Below are 9,676 nucleotides of genomic sequence, written 5' to 3'. Positions count from 1 at the left end.
CGTAAGGAACTCGGCAGTCAGGGGTGGCTTCTCGAAGTACCAGGAGGGCATCGGATAGAGGATATTAGCTAGTATATCAGATGACTAGAATGTATGTATAGTATGTATACTAGAAGTATAGGAATAGTTTATCTTTCTCTTTTCTTCCCACTTAGCTTATATAATTTAGTATGAGAATGAGTAGCTTAAATGCTTGTGTGTCAATCTACCCTTGGATTATCTTAACCCCTATTTAAGATATGATTATTGCAAGTAATATATAAATTATTAGTCAAGTTCTCTCTACATGATCTTCTCTCGGGATAAAATAAATACAATACCCTTAGAATACTCTCAGGTGAAATGCTACATTGGTATATCCGTACGCTTGCGGATGAACTCTGTAACCATAATATACCAGAAGTATTTCTGCGCCATTGCTGGGAATTATATTTCTAGTAATGTCGTTAAGAAATACCAACAGTGCGCTTGCGAATTCTATCTGTGACATTAAGAAATACCAACATTAAGCATATATATTAGGTAAGATCGGTTGAAACCCCGATGTTACCCCTATTAGCAATCAAGAAGCTGACTAGAGATTATGGTTCTAAACACGACTTAGTAGGTCAAATGTACTGATGCAGCACTAAGTACGAAAAGAAACACAATATCTAGACGATCAAGCCGGCTGATATAGCTAAATTGAATTGCTAAGACTAGATTAACAGAGACATATGCTAGCAATGGTCTTGATACAAGGACTAAGATATCTAAAACGACATAATAGCCCCGATAGCACAGGCCATCGAGACAGGTTACCTCTTGCGAAGCGAACTCATCATAAAGTAAAAACAAAAAGGGTGGCGATGTGCTAAAGTTGTATTGGATTGTTTACCGTATTACAATGCTAGGGGGTTTATATTTATACCCCGAATACAGATTTAGTCCATTATGGACATCTTGATGTGAAAATACGCCCGCTGTTGACGGTCGTTATCGATCAGTTGCGCTCGTCAATATTACCAAAATAAAGGAGAACTAGTTATGCTTACAATGCATATTTATGTTAGAATAAGTTATATTCCACTAGCACTAGGATTCTAACATCTTGCATCGAATAAATACAAAATGGAGGAGAATCGGCAGCAAAACGGATGATCAATCAATCGGACGCTATTGAGAATCAGACTTGCGGACAAGTGGGCTGAGAAAAACAAATTGACACGACCAAAACAGTCTGAAATTCACAAGTCTGCGAAAAGAAGCAAAAGAGGAGACCACCTGTCGAAATTGGGCTAGGTCGGCCCAGCCCATGGTTCAGCCAAACCCGTCGTGGCTCTGTTGGATGCAGGGTTTTGATGGACGGCTGAGATTGAGATTGGCTCTCTATAAAGGTTGGAGGGTATTACCGACCTTTCCAACCGTCGTACTCAAGCTATAAAAGGCTCTCACTCTCTTCATTTCAATACACACCTCATGTAAGAAGAATCAAGCTCTCTCTCTCTCTCTCAAGTTTAGTAGTGTTCTAGAGCTAGTGGAGTAGGAATGGAATAGGAGTCTTAGTCCGAGAAATCTTCGGAAGGATTCGGGTATTAGAATATTCTTCTTTATATTACTAGAACATTCTTCTTTATATTACTATCATATTGTATTACTTTCCAAGTATATGAATACCAACTTTGTTATATATCGTAATTATATTGATTATGATGCTAGCTTATCTGGGAGATGCAATGGTGTGGGTATAATGATCATGCATACGATTGCTCTATATGTCATGACGATGATATTAGAGTAGTATTTGGTAATTTAAACGTGGTGCTTAGATTACTGGATATCGTTATTTGGGGTTATATGCTGCAGATATGTCGAGGTAGGCCGCTGATGGTGATAGCTCAGTACGGGTATTCCTTCGCGCGTGTATATAATCCTAAGTTACATTATGGGGAGGGTACTTCTCCGTATTTAGCCCCGGTTGGATGGCCATAACAGGTTATCGTAAGGAACTCGGCAACCAGGGTAGTCTCTCGAAACACCAGGAGGACATCGTAAGGGGAGTATTGGCTATATGATTAATGCTTTCATCTTTGGATACCATGGGCCGATGACTCTTCTGGATATTACAATGCTCACAGGTCTAGATATCACCTCATCAGCCAACCCCATCAGCTTAAAGACCAAAAGCGAACACAAAATCAAAACCAAAGCTGGTGGTAGCTGGTCAGGATACGTAAGCTGATGTATGGGCACTGGACCAATGACAGATGAAGAACACATTGCCTTCCTCAACCTCTGGCTGGAAAGGTGTATTTTCTGTGGAACAACCTGTGGTGTAACAGCCAACTTTTTGCTGGTTATTGAAGAAGAAGAAAGAGGAAGTGGCACCGGAACTCACCAATTGCAGCAGCATTGTATGCCGACCACATCCAAGGTGAAGATGGCAGTAACAGCGTTCCGAAATAGAGCACGGAGCAGGAGGTGATAGCAGCGGACAAGATGACAAGATGACAATGTCGCCGGTTCGATCGCAGTAGCAGTGCTGGAAACAAGATGACAATGTCGCCGGTTCGATCTTCCCACGCAGCAGCTCGTGTTTGCGATGACAGCGGCGGCATCGGTGCTCACCCGGGCTGCGAGAACAGTGCCTGCTCGATATCCCAAGGTGGCAGCATATGATGGCAGCGATGCGGCTGGAGCTTCCTGTGGCGACATGATTCATCGTCAATGGATTTGTGCGACAAAGGATGGTGGCAAGGAAGACAGCGGCTGCGGTAGTGCTCACCAGTGGCAGTGGCTGTGAAGGCGGCAGAGGAGTTGGTTAGTTCAGTAAAAAGAGTAAACGAGAGAAGTGGTGCTGCTTTTTATAGAGGACATGGAGCTGAGCAGCCAGGAGTTGGAGCGGCAGTAGTGATTGGAAAAACGGATCAAACTCATCAAAGCTATTTAATTTTTAGCACTCATGGAGTGAAATTGATAAAGGAGAGGAAGGGGCCAGAGAGTTTTGATGGAGAAGGATAAGGGCACCCACAATGGTTATCTATAGGCTCTCTACAAGATATCCATATCAGCATATTTTTCTACATGGAAGATATTAAATGGAGAGAAAGAGCAAAGCTATCTACTAACTTAGAGATAGTCTATAGGGAAAAACAAGGCAATGCATTAGAGAGCTATAGATACCCATATAGACATACTATTGAGGTGGTTTACTATTAATCTAGTCTATTGCTGAGATATACATGTTTTATAGATAGCACCTTACTTTACCATTGCGGGTGCTCTAAGTGACGCGGCTGTTCGTCGTCATGCGCGTGTGGAGGATGAAGTGAGTGGTTGGGAGCCGAGAAGTAACCGGGAGATGAAAAAAATGAATCAAGCTCATCAAGACAGATTCAAACTTCGGTATTGAAGAGAGAAATTGATTAGGGAGGAAAAGAATGGTTAGTATTGGAAGTAGTGGCATGGTGTCCTGGCTGAGGGAGGAAGGAGTTAGAGAGGTGACTGCACATTGGTAAACTGGCTCCGGCAATTGAAGACGATTCAATTTTTGGCATATCGAAGAGGAAAAATTGATAGTGGAGATGGAGAGGTGGCTGGGGAACTGGAAAATTGGATCAAGCTTCATCAAGTTGATTTAATTTTTAGATAATCAAGAGAGAGATTGATTAGGGAGGGGAAGAAATTGATTTTGCTGCATGATTGTAAGACATGCATGGCGCTGCTTGATGGAGAAACTGAAACATCTGGCTTCTGAGGGAGAAGGGGGTCACAGAGGTGACAGGCAATTAGAATAACGGATGCAATTGGTGATGGTGATTTAGTTTCTGGCATTGATAGAGAATTAAGAGAGAGCAATAGATTAGTGGAAATTGAAGAAGGGGGGCATGGAATAGCCTGGAAACCAGGACAGGTGAGGAGTGGCTTTGGCTCTAAGCTTCAACTCCTCTGCACATAGAAAATAGAGAGAATAGATAGAACTGAGAGAGATTGGTAGAGATACACAGAGATTAGGAGGCAATGAGAGGAAGGAAAAAGAAAATGAGAAGAGAGGAAAGAGGAAGAAATACAAAGGAGGAAATTTGAATTTATGGAAAATTCAAAATCTGGAGATTTTGGATTGTTAGGAATTTTGAGGAATTTTTCTAGAGAGGGAATTTTAGGATTTGGAAGAATTAATCAAATTGAGCGCCACTTCCAAACTCAAATAAAAACCAAATAACTCCATTTAACAAACAATAAAATAATAAATGGGCAGCGTAATTAATTTATTTAGTAAAATTAAACCCTTATTCATTTATGAAAATTTTATTGAGCTAATTTAGGCAAATAAACACAAATGTGAATTTAAAAAAATTAAGAATTAGCTACAAGAAATCAGGACGTGACACCCTCTAACTTAAGTTGCTGATAAACAAAACGGAAAAAGCTACCAATTTTATTTTAGAGTATACACTAGTCGATTGCTCATAATCTGAGTAAAACAATACTTTAAAGACTAACATAGTAGAGTTTATAATAAAATAACTACCACCTCCATCCCAAATTGTAGCTATTTCTAACTATGCAATGTACTAGCATGAACTAGAACTACATATCATTATTATTTTACTTAATTTCAAGTTTCTGATTTTAGAGCAAACAGACTAATACTAAAACAATAATATAAGCAACATAAAATTCAGATAATCATCCATTTCCTTGGCCACCTCCTGCCTACACAGGGGTGGGAGGTACGGGCCTTGAAAATTCTTAAATAATGATATTGCCCATAACATCCTTCGTAGAAAAAGAAGATGAGGGGCCACCAGCAATACAGGTCATGTAGAGAATTGATAATTCTCAGCAGAAGTCACACAACAAAATTTGTGTAGAATTAAACTTGTTGTTCATATATCCTGTTTTATTAAAAAAAATGCAGGACAAAGAAAGTTAGAGTAGATAGCATTCACGCGGTTTCCATATATATGCACCAAACAAAGTAATCTGCTGTGAGGGTCAAGTGGCAGGTAATGTTGATAACTGAAGCCCAATTTTACCATTCCAACCCCCCAGTAAAGTGGAGATTAATAGACAATCAGATCCATTTCAACCATAAAAATATAAGTTGTAGTCCTGAACTAAGAGAAAAAAAGAACGGGGGAAAAGAATACAAAAGGTTGTGTTAAACGGCGCCACTTGAGACAAAATCTTAGTAGATGGCTAGCTGCTACACTTGTATGTTATAAAATTGTAGCAATGAGCCTCAGTTCTTAATGGATAATCTCTCACAAGTAGCACTTCCCTAGAACTAATGCTAGGTACTGGAACATGCCTAGCAGTTGATATTTTCCGGAATTATGAACTCTATCAAACATTAGTTCAGCATTTAACAACTACAACTGACAAAATGATCCAGGCAGGATATCATCCCGTATGAATTATATGCTTTTTCCCTGCCGATGTATCAGATGTACTTTTACTAAAAAAAAAACTGCAGAGAACTAGGAGCTAGCAATTTGTAGTACAATACCCCCCCCCCCCCCCCCCCCCCCCAAATCACAAACTAGAACACCATGTCACCAGCCCCCCCTCCCTCTGCCACCAGATCTCTTTTCTCCCTGCAAAAGTCAGAGAAAACTTACCACGAATTTTTAAAGTTTATGTATCTCTCACCGGTTACACATGACCACAGCTACAATACCCTGCAACAGACCGGAGACCATAGCTACCCTCCGGGGGTTGGGCCTTCCATCTATCTTACACACAAAATTGTCAACAGAATCAAAACAGAACGAACCATAGGAGTTGCTCTGGCTGCCTTGCTGCAAGGACCACCGTGGGAGGCACTATGGCCACGTTGCCGACTGCCGGCATGTGAAACTCCATGCCCACCTCGCCAACTGCAGTAAGAGATGCTGTGTCCACCTCGCCAAATACCCATGAGGTGCCATACCAGAAAGACAGCCCACTACAAGCCACAAAGGAAGGCTTTCAACTATGGGGACCAAGAAAGCGTGAGCCCGCTGCAAGCCACAAATTCGCCTGCTGAGCAAGAAAGCATGAGCCGCTGATGAATCACCAGGTGTTTCCTTTTGCTATTGGAGTTCTCACTCTGTCAACTGTGGGGATTTCTGTTTAATCGATAACCTCAAGATAGACTACATGGAGACACAGTAGACACTTGGTAAAACCAACAAAAATGAAGAGCAGAGTAGTTCTCAAAAGGGGGAAAAGCCCTTGCTTCTATTGAAAGCAAGATATGGGCACAAAAGGTTTATCGCTGGAGAGTGGAAACACCAGCTTTATCATAAATGAGTATAAAAACCCAACATTACAGCGGCCATGTGGACGTACTTCATCTCCCAAACAAATCCTGACAATGGAAAATCAAAAGACACTGAATTTACTTTGTATGCACACTTTCAGTCTGTTACCGAGATCTTCAACCTTCCCTTTGTCCTCACACAAGAGCACACTAAGATTGCAAATAAAATAAAAAAAAAATTTATTTTAATTCATCGACTAAGGATTTTTTTTCTTGGTTGCAATTTTATTCCGAGTATGCCAAATTGCCCAAATGTAGGCCCCAAAGCCAAAATAAACAAAAAATATATCACGTAATAGCTAAAGCCACACCTCAATTTTAGCCATCAGTTTAGAAAAATCCTCTCTTGTACCAGGAAACTTATCCCTACCAAAAGCCTCCATTAAACAGGCCCAACAAAAAGAGTAGTGCCTTGTGGGTTGAAGAAACAATATGAGTACTGGGATGCAATACCTAAACCAACATGCTTCATATCTTTTTATATGGACAGTGTGTTTTACATCTTAACTGCCCCAAGTGTTGAAACAGGAACCTAAAGAAGATTTCACTGGAAATGAAAAATCTAGTGGTGACAAATTTCTTTTTCCTACAGTATTCAAATCAGAAATAGTCAAATTAGAAATCTATTCTTCTGAATGCTAGAGAATTCTCAATTTATGTTTTGAACACTAGCTGAAATGAGTGATAGTGCTTCCACTCCCTTCTCAGAAGTGAAAACATTAACAACTAAAGTAGTCAGTGCACCCAGATGCTAATGTAAAATTTGTGTAACAAGGAAGCACACTATTACTATCTCACCTAATATTTTTTGTTGTATAGGTGTTTGCGTTACAGATTTCCCCATTACAGACAACTGCCATCTCACTTGATATTTTTCACTGTATAGGCGCACGTATGCTTTCACAGATTTCTTCAGTATAAACTCCAGTCATCAGTTATAAAGGTTAATTGTTTGATTCACTGTCAAGTCTGATTGATTGGCTGTGAAATAATATTTAAATAATTGACGCTATATGGACATACAACAAGGATGCATAGTTTCTAGCGGTGGACCTAAATACGTTATCTTCTTATGAAGTATATTATTAATGCTATGGACACTTCTACACCCCTAGTGCAATTTTTGGTTTTTGTTGTGGTTTGGTTTTGTGCCCAAGCATTGCCTCCAGCAAAACACTTCTTGTATTTCTTGTGATTCTCTCCTTTAACTCTCCACCTCACCAATTTGATATTGCTAGGTAGGACCCATACTAACCTTAACATTAACACCCATAGATCACCCTGACAGGAGAAGGCACACCCATCTCCATTCAAAGGAATAATATTACTATTCAGATGAATTTGCAAGCATCTAACAAAAAGGTCACTGAAAGACTCAAAGTACACCAAATTTAAACAGAATAGGACCATGGTAAGCTGTGAAGACGATATTGTCCTACCATTTGAAAAAAAATGTGGTCTACTAATTTAAGCTTCCTACATTTCAATATAATTTCACATGGGCCACATACTTACTGAGTAAGGAAAACGGTTGTCCAGAAGCATCATTGTAGCCTACAGCCCTCGGAAAAAACGTGGCTCTCTCACACAAACACCATCTTGCATCGGGAAGAATGCATGGCTGACTAGGCTTTCTTTGAACCAGTGCCCAGTGACATTTGGACACACCCCATCCCATAAGAATTTGTCCACCAACTTTCCCTTGCTGTCAAAATGGAACATGTACCAAGGATGGCGACAGCGGATTAGCACATCTCCATTCTCAGACACAACTGTTGCATAGTAATATTTACTATCTGTAATACTGGTCATCTCCAGCACTGGCAATTTAATTTGGTACTTCAGTGACCAGACTCCCATATCATAATCCTGCAACTCCCAGAGCTTTGCAGTTGTTACAATCATATCAGCACCAGTACGACTTAAGCCAAGAATACCATCCATCTCATGCAAATTAGCTTCACCGAAAGCTTTAGGAGAAGGTATCAACCTGATGAATGACTCAACCACCGGGTCGAAAACGACAACTTTGTGGTGAAAGAAGCAGCCAGGACCCCAATGCAGGCAACCGTGAAGCATGACAGGCGGGTGCTCATTGGCAGAAATAATCCCTCGAGTCAAGAATGGCTTCATTGACTCTGATGACACAGGCAGGACAATACACCTCGGCTTCTCAGAGGAGCCCACCGTGAGGACATAGTAAGCATCAATTGTACTGGTGTTTACATCCTTCCAGAATAGGACACGGTACTCACCAGACGGGCGATGCAGGTACAGCGCGTCGACTGTACCGCCGGTGAGGCCCGGAAGTATAGTCCACTGCCGCGTAGCCGGGTTGCAGATATAGAAGCGGTGGTTGGCGAGGGTCAGGAGCAAGAGACCGTCGCAGGAGGCGTAGATGGTGAAGTCATGGCGCTGGTTGTAATCGTTGAACGCGAGAACCGGGCGGCGCCATGGTGGGGAATGCCGGAGGTCGAAGGTTTCGACGGAGGCGTCGGTGACTTCGCGGCTGAGCCGGCTGATTGGGCGACGGAAGGAGACGAGCGGGAGCGACGGCTGGAGGCGGTGGTGCGTGAGGAGGAAGTCGGCAGAGGTGGCGAGGCGGCGCCAGCTGCGGCAGACCGCGCGGCAGCGGAGGAGGTCCTTCGCCGGCAGGCGGACGAGGATCTCCCACAAGAGCTCCTCCGGGACGCTGCGGGCGGCGGCGCGGCGCCCGCCCCGCGTCCGTCTTCCTCTCGTGGCCTTGGGCATGGTCTCCGGATCCGCAGCTAGCAGCCGGTGGTTCGGCTAGCAATGGCGAGAAGCTAGGGCTTTGGCAGGGTGACGGCGGCGGCGGCGCTTGGCGAGCGATTTTGGGAATTTGGGGGAATCCTGACGAGAAATGGAACGACAGAAGGAATTAAGGGGCTGTTTAGTTCAAAAAATATCGCATCGAATATTTGACACATATACATAGCATTAAATATAACTAAAAAGAAAAACTAATCACACAGTTTGTAGGTAAGATTCGTCCATGATTAGTCATAAGTGCTACAGTAACCCACACATGCTAATGACAGATTAATTAGGCTCAAAAGATTCATCTTGCGGTTTCCAGGCGAATTATGAAATTAGTTTTTTCATTCGTATCCGAAAAACTCTTCCGACATCCGGTCAAACATCCGATGTGACACCCAAAAATTTTCATTTCACCGACAAAACAGGCCCAAATATTGAACATATCCTATATCCTATATACCTATACAAGTCATCCCTACTAATTAACTAGTTAAATCCCTGCGCGTCGCTGCGGGCATAACAAATTAAGTACTCTACTTCACAAAATGTGAAATATTAGTGTGAGTAACTTGATAAAAAGCAATGAATTTGCTGAGAATATGTGATGGCATG

The 9,676-nt window shown here is 42.0% G+C and overlaps 1 protein-coding gene across 1 annotated transcript; it reads right to left on the bottom strand.

Annotated features, from left to right (window-relative positions):
- Positions 1–8,256: 8,256 nt before the first annotated feature.
- Positions 8,257–9,314, bottom strand: LOC127770022 (putative F-box protein At3g16210). Its single transcript, XM_052295692.1, has 2 exons — positions 8,542–9,314; positions 8,257–8,455 (listed from the first exon to the last, which is right to left on the bottom strand). The coding sequence occupies exons 1-2, from the start codon at positions 9,035–9,037 to the stop codon at positions 8,379–8,381; spliced, it is 573 nt and encodes a 190-aa protein (XP_052151652.1). The 5' UTR covers positions 9,038–9,314; the 3' UTR covers positions 8,257–8,378.
- Between the last annotated feature and the right edge of the window lie 362 nt (positions 9,315–9,676).

The sequence above is a fragment of the Oryza glaberrima genome, chromosome 4 (genome assembly GCF_000147395.1).
Source record: "Oryza glaberrima chromosome 4, OglaRS2, whole genome shotgun sequence".
NCBI classification, from domain to species: Eukaryota; Viridiplantae; Streptophyta; class Magnoliopsida; order Poales; family Poaceae; genus Oryza; species Oryza glaberrima.
The sequence above is the reverse complement of the archived record's forward strand: the minus strand, read 5'-3'. Positions and strand labels throughout refer to the sequence as shown.